A 19,695-nucleotide genomic window follows, 5' to 3' on the forward strand; every position below is an offset into this window, starting at 1 on the left:
GCACAATAAGAAAAATTATTTCATAATAGAGAAATCATTTATTCATTAAGTTTAAAAATTCAATCAGAAACAAAAAACGAAATTTAATAATAATTCAATATTTTTCTCCTTTATTAAATATTTCAGCTAATATTTAATAATAGTGTTAATGTTTCATATTATGTTTAAAACATCAATATACCAGATAACTTGCAATGATTTTCCAATAAACAATGATCAAACAGTTTCAAATTAATTGTGTTTTACTTAAAATATTTGATGACCACAAAATTCCTTTATTTGTACTTAATATAAATAATGCATCAGTAGTGGTTTTTTATATTAATAATTATATAACTTACTTCAGTGTATTAGAAATTTAACATTTGGCGATGAATTTAAGTTAATATACATTCTACGATTCAGTTGGCAATCTCAATTCTAAAAATAATAAAATAATTACCACATTATTTTACTATACAAAAATAATTCTTAAAGGTAAAGCATTAGAAAAATACTTGTCTATGCTGAGATTTAATAATGATTGCGAAAAGGAGAAAATTGGAATTTTGTTTACTTTATAAGAGAAAAATTTACTACATTTACCATTAAATATATTAAATTATATGTATCAAATATTTTAGAACCAAAATTTTTATTAGTTATTCCAACTTCTTTTTATTATTCCAATGTTAATCCGTCTTTGTAATCCAAACAAACACTTTTGGTAGATGTATCTCACAGCAATTTCTGGTTAGCAAAACTATTTTTTATTTGCAATTGAACTACATATGCATTTCGGGTGGTATAATGTAATCCGACCCCTCCTTGGTCCTGTATTTCAACCCGAAATGCATATGTAGTTCAATTGCAAATAAAAAATAGTTTTGCTAACCAGAAATTGCTGTGAGATACATCTACCAAAAGTGTTTGTTTGGATTACAGAGACAGATTAACATTGGAATCTACTATACAGCAAGCTGATTATATATTAATTTTTTTATTAATTTAAAATTAAGTTTTAGTGTAAATAAGCCATAAAGTACTAAAACTGAGTAATAAAATTTTCCAACAATAATTTTTAAACTATCTGATCATCACATTATTCTTTAATAATTTCATTACACACTAAATTATCCAAACTAATATATCTAAATATACTATAAAATTTATGCTTCTAAGAATTGAAGAGAGTAATGACGAGGTTATATTTTTGAAAAGATAACTTTTAATAAAATATAAAGATGAAAATTAATAATATATTTGTTTAAACAACAATAAACACTATTTAGCATAATATTACAATAAAAAAAATTCTAAAACTACATTGAATATAATCTATATTTAGAATCTTCATTGATATGAAACTCAACCCCTAATTCTATATAATTTTGTCTAATTTCCAACAGACTTCTGAGATTAAAGTAATTATTTACACACTATACATTTATACTTATTAATATATCTTAATAAACTTTATCAACTATTATTCCACATTATTTTTTACAATATCACCTTTAAAAAACAATATTCAATAGAAAATATATATATATATATGTTGTAACTTTAATGCAAGTGGACCATATATTTGACATGGATAGTATATAAATAACATAAAATATATTAGTTATATTTATAGTACAGAAGCGTATGATAAGCTGTACATTCCAAATACTTATCACATAAATTTGTACATTATAATAAAATGTAAAATAATATGTAACGACATATATACAAGATTTTCTAATATTTAACAATTATTATATTAAAAATTATTTTAATTAATTATTTTCCTGAAGAATTGACATTGCTGATTTTATTAAAAAGATAAGAATGGAAAGATTCTTTTTGATGTTTTCAATTATTTCATTTTGATTAGTTGCATCATTAGAATTTTCATAGTCATAAAGAAGATCCTTAATATTTGAAAATGAATTTTCGGCTCTATTTCTGTAATGACTAGGACTTAAAACAACATGCCTAAAGAAAAAAAAAACAAATGCAATTAAAATATTTTAAAATGTTTCATTTATGCCAAATGATTGCCAGATTACATTGGACTATATTAATTAATTCATTAATTGGCATTAATCTAAAAAACACAGCAATAAAGTTGTGTCTGTTATGACATTTTATTTAGAAAATAACTTTTATATTTTAAATTTATAATTACAATATAATAAATAAAATTGTGTGTGGCACCATCTGTTATGAGATTTTGTTATAAAAATTTTCTATATTTTTAATTATAAAATGGCAAAAAGCTTAATTTTGAGAGTAGTGACAGTTTCATAAAAAATTGTAAATGTTAACACATAGTATCTTCATTAAGTCCGACCCCACTCAAGATATGACACTTGACCCTGTCTATCTAATCACCCACTCCACCACCAAAATTTAATAGTATCGATACCACTTATACACAAGCTGTCACACTAAATTTCATTTCTTAATCTTCACCTCATCCCGAGATATTAAAAGAACAGATGCCAACACATACACATCCATGGAATTTTTTTGTAGTTTTTTTTTTCTTTTGGGTTCAGGAGGTCTCAAAACAGAGATTTGCAAAAAACTCAGAATGTCAAATTTAACACGATTCCAATACTTTCTCTTGTTATGTATACATAATGTTTACATATCCAGGAAAGTAAAATTCGGTTTATGGATGTTTATATTTGCATATATATACACCATGCTGGGGTAAAGCGAAATAGTTGGCTGAGTGTCCTGGTGAGAGTTATGGGTTATGGACACTGAAGTCGTTCCCAGTCAGCGCTGTGAGTAACTAGTATGGTTATATCTAAATTAATAATTCTGGAGACAAAGATCAGATGGAGGTAGTGTTGCCACCAGGCTGGTTTTCACTCGGACAAGCCAGTTTTTAAATTCATCGTCCGGATTAATTATTAATTTGCCGGGGTTTTGTAGAAATTGTGAAATTGTAATGAAACAAAATAAATTTATAAAAATTTTTACAAAGAAATAATAAAAAAATAAACTTTTATAAGCAGCTAGGAGCAACCAAAAATATACTTTTAAGGTGGTAAATAAAAAAAAATGTAATATTTATTTTTATGTAATTTTTCTCAATTATTTTCATATAGTTTATTAATCCATTACTCATGTTAGTTTTCAAATTTCTATATTTATATATAGAAATTTGATCAGATATCATCAGATAATGTATCTTTTGTAACTTATTATTATATATTGATATTGTTACTATTTATTATTCTTACTTTTATGTATTATTTTTGAAATTAATATTGACATTAGACTGTTATTAATTATTTTTGGATATGCCACATGTCGTTATTGTATTACTTTAATAATATATCATGTATATGTTTACCTTCTAATAAAAGTACAGTAGAGACTCGTTAATCGGAACCCCGGTAATCGGAATCGCCGGTAATCGGAACGATTTTCAGTCGGACTGTGTCATGCTGAATCGAACGTTTTTGATACTAAATTTACTTCTAAAGTATAATTTTCATGTTTTTATATTCTTCAACATATTTATTTTGTTTGTACAAAATGCAGAAATAATTTTTAACGATACGATAGCCTCGATTATTATTATAAAAATTTTCGTTAGGCTTAAAATCAACGAAAATTCAACACGAAGCGACACGCAACGAAGAAAAAATTGAACATCGAACAGGTTAATGTATTTTTTCGTGCATAATCGGTAATCAGAACAAATTACTAATCTGAACAACCCCAGTCTCCAATTGATTCTGATTTTTGGTTCTCTACTGTATTTATCTCCTACTCACAATAAAAAAACCTAATTTTTTTTATTTCTAAGTATAACATCCCAATTATAAAATGTCTGGGTCAGCAATTTTGAAAAGGTGGCAACACTAGATGGAGGTCTGAGTAGCATAACTGACAATGCATCCAATGTGGCAAGTAGGTGGTGCTTTGGGCCAATTCTTTTATTCCAAATCTAAATTAATTATTAAATAAAAAATGTGACTCACAAGAACCAATTAACTGGTGTGAATACGATTAACATTTGAGTGACAAACGTTTTTGTAACCCCTTCTTGGGCTCTTCTTCAGGCTTCTTTTTTAATTCAAAACAGGCTGGCAGTTACTGTTCAATTTTATATTCGAATGTTAAGACTCTGCTTTAGAACTGTTATTTTCCTCATATGTGTGAAAGGACAAGTGAGAAGACACATTTTTGTATTGTCTTTTTTAAGAATTTTCTTAAATTTTGTAAATTTAATTATAATTATTAAATTTATCAAGAGATGGCACCTGAGTTCTATCTCCAGGTTAAATTACTTAACATTTAATTAGTAATCAGTAGCATTAATATAGCCTGATGTAATTTGGCAATCATTTGGCATAAGTCTAAAAATCAGATTTATGGATATTTGTTTCAGTTATTTAGATTTTACTTTTTTAACACTTCAAACATTAAATATATTAATTTTTTTATTAATTAATATAAAATAAATTTTATATGTTGTCAATCAACATTTAAGTAATGCAACTACCAACTCTACAGCCATCAAATGCAGTGAAAATTTTTTTATTCAAATGTTTTCAATTGTCTTAAATGGAAAATTTGTTCCACGAATCAAATATGTTGTTGAAAAACCTGTCTGGCATTCATTCCTTTAAAATGTAATTGCAAATGTTATTTCCTGAAAAAGAGTGTTTAAGATGCTTAAAAATGTTTGAATAAAAATTTTTTTACTGGTTCTAGAGTTGATAGTTGTACAGTGCAGTTCCTGTAGAAGTTAATAAAATCAACTAATTAAAGTTATTTCTTGTCATTATCTTCAGATTTGGAAATTTTGCCGGTTTCATCTTCACTGATCTCTCAATCTATAAAATTGTGGGTACCAACAAGTCTTTCCAAGTTGCTACCCTGTCATGGTTGGAAGGCTTTAAGTATATATAAACCCAAGACATATGTGAAAGTAGCTAAGTAGCTTAGCTATTAACAGAATAATCACAGTTCAAGCATAAACTTATCAGACCATGTAAGACAAACATAGTCCTTCAGGTTGAGATTTATGCATAAGATTCATAATTTTTTATATGATAATGAATCAAACTTATCAGCAGACAATGCAGATAATTTTTACAATACATTACACAGGGATGAGGGTGTTTACAAAAATTTTACATAATGTTAGGATCTTAATCCTTAGTAACAATGATTCAATTCTGTTTCTGAAGAATTTGCATAGTGAACAATACTGTTTACATTATTGCTTTGTACATAATTTATAAAATAATGTACTGTATTCTGTGTATTATTCCTTAGTACAATTATGGGGATCAAGGATATGCATTGCATAATTTTGATAGTGAGTGTGTTGTAATGCTTTATGGAGCATTACAGAGGGCGAGATAATAGTTGAAGTAAATATAGCATTTCATAATTTATGGATAATGTCAAATACTGATTCCTAAAGATCCTTATAATTATTTAATTGTAACAAAAACAAATACAATCCATATCAAAATAAAAGGAATTTAACACCAACTAAATCATGTATATATTAGTGGTAGAATTGCACCATCTGTCTGCTAGTCTTAGTAAATAAATCATCATTTAATATCTGATAATGTGTTTCTTTTATTCTTAGAATTTGCAGAGTCTTAATAATTTTTAGATCTGAATTTCCTTTTACAGAAAAAAAAAGTTTACTTGCATTTCTTGGCTCTTTCTTAGTACAGTATAGAAACAGAAGGATAGAAAGATTGAGGGTCTTCTATAGTGCTTAGCAGTGCTGCAAAATAGCATCTTAAGGGACAACTAGTTTGAACTTTAACCACTTCTAGCACTGAAACAATGTTTTTGAAGGACTACATTTATAAGACATTTTGTATTCCCTTTGCCTCTAGAATATGATGCGAGAGCCAGACTTTATGAAATTTTTGAGAAAAAAATTTTGTCTTTTGAACGTTAAATTAGTTCAAACCCAGTGAAACAAAATTTTCGCTTTTTAATTACTGGAGGATGATCGCATCTCTCCCCCCCAGAGTCACTTCCTTTCCCAGGAGACTCATCAAATGTGTCACCAGGAACTAACAACAAATATTCACCATTGGTCAAAAACTTTAGCATCACATAAAAAGGGCATCGAAATCGAGGGAGGATCCCCAAAATAAAAGAAACATCGGAACTGACACAGAGAGAGAGTTCACCGACCTCTGCCTTTTCGTGTGAGTGTTCCATTGCCGATCCCTTCAACCGCCCTTCCCTGTAGATGCCTTCGAAACAAACTTTTGATAGTGAACTGTACCATCAAGGAGCCTAACTCTACCCAACCAAGGAACCTCTCCACCTTATCATCAGGACGTTGTGCTACTTCGATCAATCAAGGTATTTAGCGTCATGCGTAAGAATGTAAGCTCTCCCTCTCGGCTAGAAACCCGTTAACTTAGTATAAAGCCTAATCAAAAATGTTATGCTACATAAGCTTTATCCATTTTATGATGCTATATGACTCTGTTATCTTATGTATATCTGTAAATAATTTACAAAAATAAATGGGTATTGTTTTTTTACAATTAAGTTGTAGTGTGCACTTCTTTCAGCACATTGTCTCTCAGTCTGTCTCCATCACAGACTCCTAGTGTCTACATACACAACTGCTCGTGCAAAACCGAAACTGCAGCCAACAAGGTTTCTGTGTCTGCCTTAAAAGATACAGTGGTGTCAGTCCTGACATAGGCATCACCAGTATGGTGCCAACCCTCTGGTCACAATATTATAAAAATATTGCCATTACCTTGTGGGACAACCTGTATATGTAAATTATACTTAGAATATTAGTTTGTCAATGTAATAAGTAAACAACATTTATAAAGTCATTTAGTTATTACATTTTATATATTATTAAATCAAGGTTTACATTGCCATTTCAAAGTCATTAGATATCAAAAATTCTGGATCATACTGGTTTAGATTTCATATCTGTATTAGTTATGTTCACACAGATACATAAAATGTTAAATTTAAATATATCATACATTTTAACAAATTCAATTATAATTAATTCATGAGTTATAATACTATGTGGAAAAATAAATATCACTAATAAAGGTATCATTTTTGTTTTACATTTAAGAAGTAAATATATTTAAGTAAAATATATTTACTTCTATACAGAAGTAAAATATATTTAAGAAATATTTTAAATTTCTGTCTAATGACAATAGATTTTTAAATTATCCTGTGTTTAAAATAATGTTATTTATCAATTTATTTAACTAAAAATATATTACAATTATCTCAATATAAATTTATCAATAATATAATTATTTAATATATAATCTTACCTGAAATAATTATCTGGTAAATTTTCTGTTTTAATAAAAGCTTTTTCAAGCAACAAAAGTTTATCATTGAAGGCACGAACAGCATAAAAACTGAAATTTAAATGTTTGTTCCCATTAATATCATATAATTTTTAATGAAAATTTAAAAATAATATTACAAAAGTGTTATTTACAGTAGAAGCTCATTAATATAGCAGTTGATAACCCAGAAAGTCCAATAACCTAAAATTTCTGAACAGTAGCCAGTAATCCAGCATGCTATTATTCTGTAAACTGGAATTTGTTTGGACACATGGTACTGTACATTAAAGTTCCTAGATAACAACATGTTCATTCACATTTTTGCAGGTTTTTCAACCAATCTTAACACAGTATAGGCATCACATACTGTATTATTTTCAGAATGATTAAGGAGAATGCATAAACAAATTGGAAGAATATATCAGTCTGCACTGGTGCAAACTATAGAGCAATTGACTTGTTGTTAAATTCAGCACTGCTGCTTTCACTGCAAAAGTGCTGCAGTAGGTGCTGAAGGTATTTTAACAATGCACACAGAGCAGTGCTGCAGTTCCAAAATGGTGGATCTCAGTGCAGCTATTAGAATGTTTTACAAATTATTTAATTTGAAACATTTTAAAAATAATTCATTTTTGTGATGTAAGGCTTTGTTTAGAAGTAAAATTAATAGTTTAAATTTAATGTATGCAACTTCTTTCTGCAACATAAAGCAGATAATAAAACATTTTAAATATACAAGTTTTGTCAAATCTTTTTTTACTGATGAGTATTTTAAAAGAAAAATTAGTACAAACAGAATTCATGGTGATCAAAACCTTACAATTTTACTGTTACATCATGTAAGAATTCAACTTTGCACATCTCCATTATGGAGGTAGCCATCTTGTTGCAGCAAGAAAAGCAAATGAAACGAGCATTGCAGATTAACCTCAAATCAGTGAGACCACTGCAAGGATCACTGCAAGCAGTGTTTAGTTTAACAACAACCCAAATGTCTGCAATATTCAAATCAAATGTAACTTGTCAAATTTTCAAAAATACAAAAACATCCAGTAATACATCATTTTCAATAATCAAGCACCACTCTGGTCCAGGCTGGATTAACAAACTTCTACTGTACTAAATGAATAATTTAATTTTCAATTATATTATATATTTTATTATTTTAATATAATAAAATATTAAAAGAAATTGTTAAAACTATCATGAATAATTGCAATGAAAAACCTGTCCAGTAATTCCTATTGACACAGTTTTTCCCAGTAAACTTTTAGCTCATCAAGGTGACTACCAAAAATTGATTCCAATGTTTATGGATTGCTGTTCGTCATATTATGTTAACAGCTGCATTAACATACAAAGTTTATCAACCCAAAGTGATGTGATTACTCAAATACTTATTCACAGATTTTACTGCAATGGAAAAGTTGAGATGAAATTGATTTGAAGCAGCAGCATTCTTTCCACTGTGAGATGATGTCAAAATTGTTTAGTCAACATATTTTCACCATGGTTTGGCACACGTAGGAACTGGACTTAAATCAAAATAATATAAAATCCTCTTCCACATTATTTTGATTTAAGACTGGTTCTCACTTGTTAAAATATAAAGTAAGTAATGTAGAAGAGAAAACTCTCCACATTACTTATTTTACATTTGAATTTTTATTTGATTTATATTTAACTTAATGGATTGCTGTGGAAATATGACGTTGCATAAATATGAAAAAATCAAGGGACAGATAACATAAGAAACAGTGAAGTTTTTGGAACAGTTAACAACAGAAATAAGCCTTGTAAAGATAATTATGAAGTGGAAAAGAGCATTTACCAGACACACTGTAAAGGAAAACCTACAGGAAAAATGATGACAGGAAAAATTCTTAAGGAAAAATGTAAAGTTTAAAAGAGAAATAAGAAGACCATAAAGAAAAAGGATGATGATATGAGAAAAAAAAAAAAAAAAACAGATTCACTAAACAGAAAAACTTAGAAGAAGAAAACTGTTTGTTTGCTGCAACCCTCTGAATACAGGATGCCAGAAGAAAAGAAAAATGAAATAAAATTTTTTCATAGTTGAATAAAACCTCCAATTAATCAGAAGTTCACAAAACAAATAGTATTACTTAAATTTTTAAAGACATATGATAAAATATTAATCACAATAAGTCAAAAAACTTATTTAAACTTATATAGAAAAGCTTTCTTTAATATCTTACTTTGCAATGTTGATTTTTCTCTTGTTTTGATAAAATTTATTAACTTCTTTTTGAAAGAGGTTAACAGTTGCATCTAAATCATCTATATAAAAAAATTTTCATTATTTTGAGAAAATATGAATTATTCAAATAATGACTGCTAAAAACTGGATAATCTTAAATAAATTACCATCACAAAAATCAAAACACCAGCAGAAATGGTAAAAAATGGCTAATATGAGTTTTTTACCATTTTTATTGGTATTTTGGTTTTTGTGACAGTAATTTATCTAAATATTAATCATTGTCTTTAAACAATACATCTACAAATAGATTATTTTTAATATATTTGTTCAGAAATAAAATTTAAAATATGTTTATAAAATAGAATAACTCTTTTTAGGAAAGCTTCCCAGTATATGCATATTTGATAATATACAGGTATACCTCGACTTATGTTGTTCCCGATTATATGTCGTTTGTCAAAAAAGTATATGGAAAAATAAAAATCAAGTTTAAGTCATTTTATTCGACTTTGCATCCATCCGCCACAAATATTGAAGTCGTAATATCACTAGAAAAGTGTTAAAAGCACATAAAATCATATTAAAATATGTACATTTACAGTAAATGTTAATATAATCATCATAAATCCTAGAGAACGAAACACGAAAACATCTGTGTTTCTGTGTTGTCGTCTTATTTAGCGGTCTTTAAGTGCTCATTATTGGCATTTTTCACCGTAGTTTCAACTTACGTCGTAACTACACAAGTAAATTTGACTTACGTCATTTTTCGACTTACGTCGCCTCTCCTGGAACCAATTACCGACATAAGGCAAGGTATACCTGTACTAAATTTTATGGCATATCTGACACAACTTAGTCCAATACAATGGCTCAAGCAAAAAAAAAATTTACCCTGTGTCTTATATGTGAAGTGTCCCACACAGACTAATGAATTTCTCAAATTACATGAACTAGTGAACTAGTATTTACGATTATCAGGTATTTTAATCGTAAAATTTTTTTTGCTGTATCTAAGCAGTTTTTGCATATACAATATTCATGTATGTTATTTTAATTGTAAAGAAATTGTATTCTGATATGCTAATCTTACACTTTATGTTCAATAAAAAAATACTGGTAGCTTGCTTTTTGCATACTTTTTGTTATAGCTAAGCAGGTTTTGTAATATTAATGTAGAATATTTTAGTAATCAATTTTAGTTGATGAAATAAAGGAAGAAGTGACCAAACTTTTGATTGACTACTCTTTCTCCAATATTCTTCACAAAGGCATTTGAAGATCATGTCCATTTCCTAGAGAAAGTATGTAGAGTAAAATGGCTCATACATTAAAAAATAAATGTATATAACAATGCCTTTTACTAGTAAAAAGTTTAATAGTTTTCTGTTTCTCATCCATGTGAGTCTGAGGACATACTGACCCAAACTTCTGACTGACTACCCTATATACAGCAGCATTTATTAATGATGAAAAATTTGATAATTTCTCATACTATTTTATTCTTACAGTATTTTACTTTCTTTTTATTTTAGTTGTATAACAAAAAAAAAAAAATAAATAAATAGATAAAGTGCATGTATTAAAATAGTAAAATTTAATATTTGTTTTTAATTTTCTTTGTTTTTATATTTTATGATACTTAAGTTTGTTCTGCATCTGAATTATTTTGTATTTATTTATAATTTTTCTGCAATTAAGAAATTTTTATTAAGTTCTTTCTGGAACAAAATGTATTACATTAACAAAACTCTAATAAAACAATGCATAATAATTAAAATTTATGTTTACATGAGGTTTTGTACTAAATAACTTCTGGGCTGTTTAAAAAACCAGAGCAAATTGGATTTTATAACATCAAAAACCAATGGTAATCTCTGAAACTATAGATATACCAAATAAGAGGGAACCCATCTTTTAATCAAGTAAAGCTGTTTGATAAAATCCAACTGAATTCTGTTTTCTTTCTCTGAGCATTCAACTCTACATACTTCCAATCCATACGAGATCAAAGATTGAATTAACACTTCAAACAGCTTTAATTTATCAATAAGAAATTTCATTCTATTTTTAATGTAATTTAAATGCTTAAATTTAATGTAAAATGACCATTTAGTTGAAATAATGTTTCTGGTAATAATTATTATGAGCTCTTTAAAAAAATTACAATTTGATTCAGTGTGAGATCCACGATTTTTATGGATATTAAAATCCATTTTTAAGAAAATTGTTATATCATCTCCGTCGTGAGCATTTAGAAAAAAAACATCACATCGACTCAGATTGAATGACAGCTCTACTATCAACAAACGGATGAGAAAGTTGACAGTCAGTTGCAAAAGTGACTCGATTATATTAATGCAAGTCATCGCCGAGCTAGCACACCTGCAAATGTAATCTTTGTGGTGTAAACAACTGACGACCACGTGACTGGATTCCCATGCAATTCGTATAAAAGGTAGAGACACCCGAGGTTCTGGGCATTTTGTCATACTGAAGGCTGCTGCCATATAGACAGCTTTTTGTCACAAGGAAGGCATGTTTGTCATAAGAAAGTGCGTTTTGCTGTCCAAAGAGAAGACTTACTCTCAATACGAACTGTCCAAGATACAACCTACAGCTATGCACAAGGACAAGACTTGCCATTCGACAACCCATATATATCGGAAAGTGCTTTCAGAGGTATTTCTGTTAGATATCTGTAAACTCTCTCTCCGTGTCCTTAGGCATGCCCATGTGGCATAAAATGAGAAATAGTCACGCCAATATTGTACGGTCCAATAATTGTATTTTATCGCAATAATTTAGCTATTTTGTATAATCCTTATGTATTGCATAGATTTAGACCTTATTAAACTTTTGTTATATTTTGTTAAAACCCTGTCCCGTCTATTCGGAAAACAGACACCTATCGGCTTACCCAACATGACCGCTCCACTTGAAACTTAGCCATCCGACGACCCCGAGATCAGGCTTTACCAGCCCGTGCAGAGTAAGTGGTCATTAGGGAATGCCCCAGTGGCCCCCCTGCTTATCTCACAATTCATTTTACATTTTCACTTCTTGCAAAGCTCTAGTTAAATTAAGAAAAAGTAATTTTGGTAAAACATTTTTATCATCTTGTACCTGTACATTGTTATATGATTCTAAAAGTTATATTCAAATTTATAGTTTTTTTTTGTAAAACTGCAACTAATTTTTTTTTTTTCAACTGAAGTGCAGCACTTTTTTGTTATAAAACCTGCTGCTGAAGTATTTATTGTTTGCAATGAATTCTGGTAACCTCATGTTTGCATTTAAAATTTTTATTTCTTGAATTTTGCTTTGTCAGTAAGACGTTTTTGTATTATTAATAAAAAGGTTATCAATGTTTTTTGGAATCAGTCACTAGATACTCATTGCCTGCTTTTTTTTTAATAATATATTTTGCCAATTTGAAAAATTTTTTGATGTTTGTCTTTTTGTTATTGTTTCAATTATGTATGCCTGTATGTAAGTGTATTACTACTTTGTACTAATAAATAAATAAATAAATATAAATAAAATAATTGTAAATTGCATATTAGATTATACGGATTTTTTTCTTTTCAGAAAAAAAGGAATTATTATATGAAAAAATATAAAGCATAAAAGATTTATTAATTATTTTTAAATTTTATTTAATAAGTTCAAAATACAACAAAATTCAAACATAAATTATACAGAATAATTTTATATAAAATGATTAATAAGTAATATAAAATTGTTTCTGTATCTTCAGAAATATTAATGAGATAAAAAATATTATCTAAGATATCAAAGTTAACTCTTATGTAAAAAGGAATTAAAATTCAAATATATAAAATATTGAATATCTTTAATAAATTAAACAGAATTCTTACCATGCTGAATGATTTTTAATTTCACTAACTGCTTTTTTAATATTTTTGCAGAATAATTCAAAAATGCAGCATAATCTCTAATTTCGAATGGTATAAGTGGTAAATCAGCCAGTTGATGAGTTACTTCAGCCCACAGTTGTGTTAATGCTTTATGGTACTTAGAAAGAAAAAAAATTAATTATACTTTTATCATTATAAATACCACAAAAATTACTACCAGTACAACTAGAATAATGGTTCAGTGGACAATAAATATTTTAATTTAAAATGTACAAAGGGTGGTGATTTAATTTGTGGACAGGAGTGAAGACTTCTTCTGGCCATTCGCCTTTCTCAAAATATTCTGTTGAACCTCACACATTTCCAGTGTTGTACTCATGCATCAAAAGCTTATTTGAAGCCATTCTATAATAGCATGCAAAGTGCTGTTGTGCTCGACAAACTTCATTGTTAGATGCAAAATATTTCCCTTTCAAAGCTCTCTTCAGACATGGAAAGAGGAAAAGAATTACAAGATGCCAGTTTGAGATATACGACAATGTGACAGAACTTCAGCACCTACGGCAGTGACTACTGGCTGCACTGAATTAGCCACAATGACAACACTTTGCATGCTGTTAAAAAATGACTTTAAGACACTTTTAATGCATGGGTACAATGCTTACAAAAGTGTGTGAGGTTCAAAGGAGATTATTTTGAGAAAAACAAAAAACTGGAAGATTCCAAGGATGAATTTAAAGTAAGTTTTACTTCTGTCCATGAATTAAATAAACACCTGTCATATTAAACATAAATTAACAGATAGATTAATTATCAAACCAGATAGAATAGTACAGTTATATAACAACAATGTTGTATATTTATATGTAGATGTATCATGTACTTTTTCATTATCTAAAATTTTAAATTTAATCTACTATTTATAGGCTAGTAAACAATGGGGTTATATTATTAAACATGTTTCGTTTAACAAGTTACTGTTATAATAAAATATTAAAATGTGATTACCAAGTCATTATTAAGAGAATATTTCATACAAACATTTTCATATAAATAAAACTTTTTAAAATTTTTATAACTTAAAAATTATTTTATAAACTTTTAAAGTTATGAGTGATATATTATAATCATTATTATAAATATTCTAAGTTCTAAAATGTAGGAAGTTGCTATATTCTAAATATATGATTTTATGTTGCTTCAGAAGTATTAGATGTAATAAAATACAAACTTGATTAATTCAAATTTTACAAATTCCCTTTCAGTATCCTATTACATTTAATGTTAAAATTATGTTTAATTCAAACTTTTTTTTAATTTTTGGATAATTTGAAGTGGGAATTTCCTTATATTTTGAAATTTACTACGGTTTTACCATTGCAGAATATTGTTTTTTTGGAATTCTTACCTGCCATGCAGTCGTTCTTTCTCCTTTTGTGTACTAATTTGTGATTTACTAGTAAGCTATATACAAGGTTCCTACTCAAATTTTTGTTTTAATTTCCATGACTTTTCTTGACCAACTTTGTACAAATTCCCTGACCTTCACATCCCTTACAGCAGGGATGGCAACCTTTTTCTACATAAGGGTCGCATTTCAAAACTTTTGAACTGATGCGGGCCGCACACAAGAGAAAAGAGGGGGAACTGTCGGTAAATTACAATTCTTTATTCATATATAATTATAAATTAGCATAGGTATACTTAATATAGCTTCTGGCACCGATCTAAACGTAATATATCGGAAATATTTGGTTAAATATCAGTCACTGCTAGTTTTAAATTAGTTTCGATGCATCTGTTAGCCGGTTTCTTGTTTTAATTTTTGCTAAATTCATTGCGAAAAAACTTTTCACAAATATAAATTGTAGAAAATAACATTTGAATTTTTGTCGAATATCTCATTAAGCTGGGAAATTGATATATTTATTCATACTTTATGCCACGCGGGCCGCAAAAAATAATACTGCGGGCCGCGGGTTGCCCATCCCTGCCTTACAGTATAGCACATTGACAAAATAAAACAGCATTTGACTTACTATGCACATATGTTTTGCTTTTCCAACATTTTAATTAGTTATTTGCTTTAATTAATAGTTATATATTTTTTATAATAGCAGAATTATTAAAATTAAAATTAAATATATTATTAAAAGTCTGTTATTAATCCACAACGATAAATCTACATGGCTTTGAAAAAAAAAAGTTATTTTTTATTATTCATTAACAAATTCTATATAATCCACGTACAAAAATATATATTTATTAAATTTATATCTTAATAAATTTCCTGAATTTTATAAATTATTAATAAACTGGAAAAAAAAATCAAATTGTTTTGTTATGCAATCAAAATTAAGATGAAAAATGATAAATAATACCATTTAAACTATTTATCATTTTATGTACTTTGTAAATTTTTGGAAAAATTTTGTGTAAGCTTGGGAGAAATTTTGGGCTTTGAAATTATTCTGCACCCCTTTTCATAAGTTGTATTGCACCATATTACATCTTGCTGCCTGTAGATGGCTACACTTAGTCAAGCATACTGTCAGCAAAAAATCAACAAGACAGCCAAGGAAGCAAATTCCCTGACTTTTTGACAATTTTTAACAAATTCCCTGACATTCCATGACTTTTCTGAACACTAATAGTTCTTACACACCTGACTTTCCAGGTATGTAAGAACCTTGTATATACAGTACAAGGAATAAAAAGAAGTAGGAGACCTACTGTTGTGTTAACATGTAATGTGTTTGAAATTCCCACCACCTAATGTCACATGCTAGTCATTATCTCTAATCATTTAGTGTAATACAGTACATAGGCCTGTAGTTTAGTTGCATTTTTTTTACTTTATTGCCATGGTTCTCAATCTATGGTCCACAGAATACAGGTGCTCCATGAAGCCACTTCAAATGTTCCACAAGAAAATAAATCAAATAAACAATTAAAAATTGTTGCAAAAGAAAAATCAATACAATGTACAATAATTTTTGTATGGGAATGTAATCAGCAAACACCAATGATGTCATATACTAGACCGAGCGTGCTCTTGATTTCAAAAAGGTTTGTCACCACTACTTTAAAGCTGATGTATTGTAAGTGTTCCGCGAAAAAAAAGTCAAAGTTTAGTGTTCCCCAACTTCAAAAAGATTGAGAACCACGACTGTATTGTATCATGTGAAGCATGGATCATATGATAATTCTTTAATTTTGGAGAAGAAAATCGAGGTAACTAGCGAAGTAGGAAAAGGAATAAAAAGAAAGTATCACATCACCACTAATCAGTTCCATTTGTTATCATATGTTTCTAATAATTTTTGAGTCAGTTACAAAATCATAAAAATTAGTGTGATATTGCAATTTACACCTTTTAAACATTTCTCTCACCCAACATCATTTTCTTTTTAACATATCTTTCATACTTGTAACAAATATGCAACAGTGGTAAAAACAAAACAATGTGGGAAGTGTTTTGCTTTTACTGACTATTTTTTCTCTTGTTTGTAAATGATTAGTTGCTCAAAATTTTCAGTCACTTTTAACATTTTGCAGCCTAGACCAGTTTTGCTTTTCTCTCAGTGTTAAGATTAACGAGAAAATGTGACAACAAAGTAAGTTCACTATATCTGGATTACTTAATAATTATCAATAAAAAATTGGTTAATTAGAATTTTGGATAATTCAAATTATTTTGCACTCTCCTTGAACTTCAAATTAACTAAGTTTGACTACAATAATTTATAAATTTAAAAATATATTTTTAAAAAAGTTTAAATAAGAAACCTTGCAGATTTTTATGTTATAAATAACAACACTTAAATATAAATTTTAAAAAGTTTTCGTTGTTGCAGGTAAACATATGGTTATAATTACTAACTACTTTTATAGTAAAATAAATTCTTTTTGAAAAGGAATCAGTTTATCTGCAAAAGTATCAATAGGAGTATTTGCTATCATTTGCATTTATGTAAATGTTATTATTTCTTCTCCAGTAGATTTTCTATGATTTCTTTATCAGTCATATTTCCTTTTATTTTCAGAATACTTGCTACAAAAATTCTTAAACAAGTGCTTTTCTAGTCAGTAAAAATATTAATCAATATGTTTTTGTTTTGATTGTTGGAATGTTAAAAAAAAATATCAATTCAAGGATTATTTCTGATGATAAATCAATATTTCTTTTCTATCAGAAGGTTAATAAATAAAATTTGAATTAATTTGAAAAAATTGAATTAATTTGTATCTTTCTAATACATAAATGAAATTAAATAATCTAAGATACTTCTAATTTATAAATAAAATCACCACTTAAAATTTTTTAATAAAATAACTTTATAATTTAATTCAAATAATATAATTTCAGAATAAAAGGATTTATATTTGTCATAGATAAAAATTTTTTAAAATATGATAAATAAATTATAAGTACTTTAGCTAATATATAAGGATTGCCCAATTGAAAAGTGGACACATGTCATATTTCATCGTGCAAAGTAGCAATTGGTAGGCCACCTTATGGACAGGTAAGCTCAACATAGGCAAAGCACAAGTTGCATTAAGTATTAGCAGGAATAGGTTTTATCTCCAGTAACTGGCAGATTAATGTTAAGTTAGTTATGATGGAAACGTCCAGAATTGAACAAGACGGTAGTTCTTTTTTAGTGGCTAAAGGTAATAGGAGTGCTGACATCCATGGACACATGAAGCACATTTATGGTGATCATTATTTAGGATGAGCAGTAGTGAATAACTGTTACAAGAGTTAGAGAGAAGTCTGCAAATCAATTCAGGATAAACAGAGGCCAGGTCGAAACACATCGTAATCTCTGCTGCGTCAATCACTATTGTGGACGACATAATCAGAAGTGACAGACGAGTTACAAATCACATACAGTCCTGACCTGTTGCCACAACACCTTCACATTTTCAGACCTCTCAAGAAAGCTTTGTGAGCAGACACCAGAATTCTATGTGAGGGGCTTTGACCTGCTTGAGACACTATGATCTTTGCCTAAACAAACATGGAGATTGCTTTTATATTTGCAATAAATGTTTGCCAGTTCTGACCTGTGTCCACTTTTCATTTGAGCAACCATTATAATAGAATATTAAAGTATATAGTAACTATAATAAAAACAATTTAGTAGAATTTAATTTTTTAATATATCAAATTCAAACAAAAGTAATAAACATTTAAAAAAAAATTCAAATAATTTACTAGTACTATAATATGACAGCTTTTAAATTTTTAAGGCTGATTTTTAAGATTACAAAAATTTAATCTTTTGCACTCCCTTTAGTACTACTACAGCAACATCAATTATATACATACCACAAGTCTATTGTCACTGTTGTAGCAACATTCCTAGGATATGTTACAGCTCCAAAGTTACTGCTGTTTGTAAACCGCAAGTACACACTGGAATGGCTAAGGAAACAGACATTAAATATCACAAGTCTGCCAATGCCAAACAGCAACACATGAATATTGTGTTTATTTTCATCCATAGAAAATAGAAAAAAAAGAAACTTGTAAAGATTTTGAAAATGCTGAAAGTGAAGACAAATTTGACTTTGAACTATAGAGACAATTCTAATAATATAGCATTATTTAAATTGTTAGAAATTGAAAATAATTATGATATTGAGAGAAATAATGATGAGATTAATAAAATAGAGCAAAAAACAGAAAATATAATTTATTGAGTGTGATAATTTCTGTATTTCTGTAGTATTAGTGTAATAACACTAATGATAATGAAAGTATTTCTGTAGAAGAAAAAATAAAAAACAAATATTATGATCTTACATAGAATAGTTGCCAGTCACACATACAAAAAATTCTTAGAGAGCAAATTGAGATGTATTTGTAGTATTGAGTTCCAGAAAGAAATGATAAGCCAAAATTCGAATACTGAATCCTAGAAAGTTTATGGAGTGCAAAGAATTAAGTTTTCTATTATTAACATATTAATAAAATTATTTGTAACTTATCAGGAATTAAAACTTACATTTATATTTATTGATTAAATTTTTATCTAAATAAACTGATATTAAAACACTTATTAAAAAACTATCTTACTTGAAATTCACTATCTATTAATTTACTTTGAACAGCATAAGTCTCATATAATGTATGGATAAGTGGAGAACACACAGTAACTGTCTAAAAAATAATAACATAAATGAATATTACAATAAAAAATAACACACTGTAAATCCTCACCTAATTGCCCATGAGAAATTAGAACATTTACTTAATCACCTA

The 19,695-nt window shown here is 28.0% G+C and overlaps 1 protein-coding gene across 1 annotated transcript in view; it reads right to left on the bottom strand.

Annotated features, from left to right (window-relative positions):
* Positions 1 to 1,190: 1,190 nt before the first annotated feature.
* The window catches only part of LOC136986905 (putative N-acetylated-alpha-linked acidic dipeptidase), a 64,652-nt gene continuing 46,147 nt past the window's right edge, over positions 1,191 to 19,695 (bottom strand). Inside the window, exons 16-20 of the mRNA XM_067284536.1 lie at positions 19,510 to 19,593; positions 13,422 to 13,578; positions 9,536 to 9,617; positions 7,296 to 7,385; positions 1,191 to 1,959 (exon numbers count right to left, since the gene is read on the bottom strand). Coding sequence (XP_067140637.1) covers positions 1,761 to 1,959; positions 7,296 to 7,385; positions 9,536 to 9,617; positions 13,422 to 13,578; positions 19,510 to 19,593 — 612 coding nt within the window. The 3' untranslated portion in view covers positions 1,191 to 1,760. The remainder of the gene's footprint in view (positions 1,960 to 7,295; positions 7,386 to 9,535; positions 9,618 to 13,421; positions 13,579 to 19,509; positions 19,594 to 19,695) is intronic.

This window comes from Centruroides vittatus, unplaced genomic scaffold, assembly GCF_030686945.1.
Source record: "Centruroides vittatus isolate TY-2023 unplaced genomic scaffold, ASM3068694v2 scaffold_1323, whole genome shotgun sequence".
Lineage (NCBI taxonomy): Eukaryota > Metazoa > Arthropoda > Arachnida > Scorpiones > Buthidae > Centruroides > Centruroides vittatus.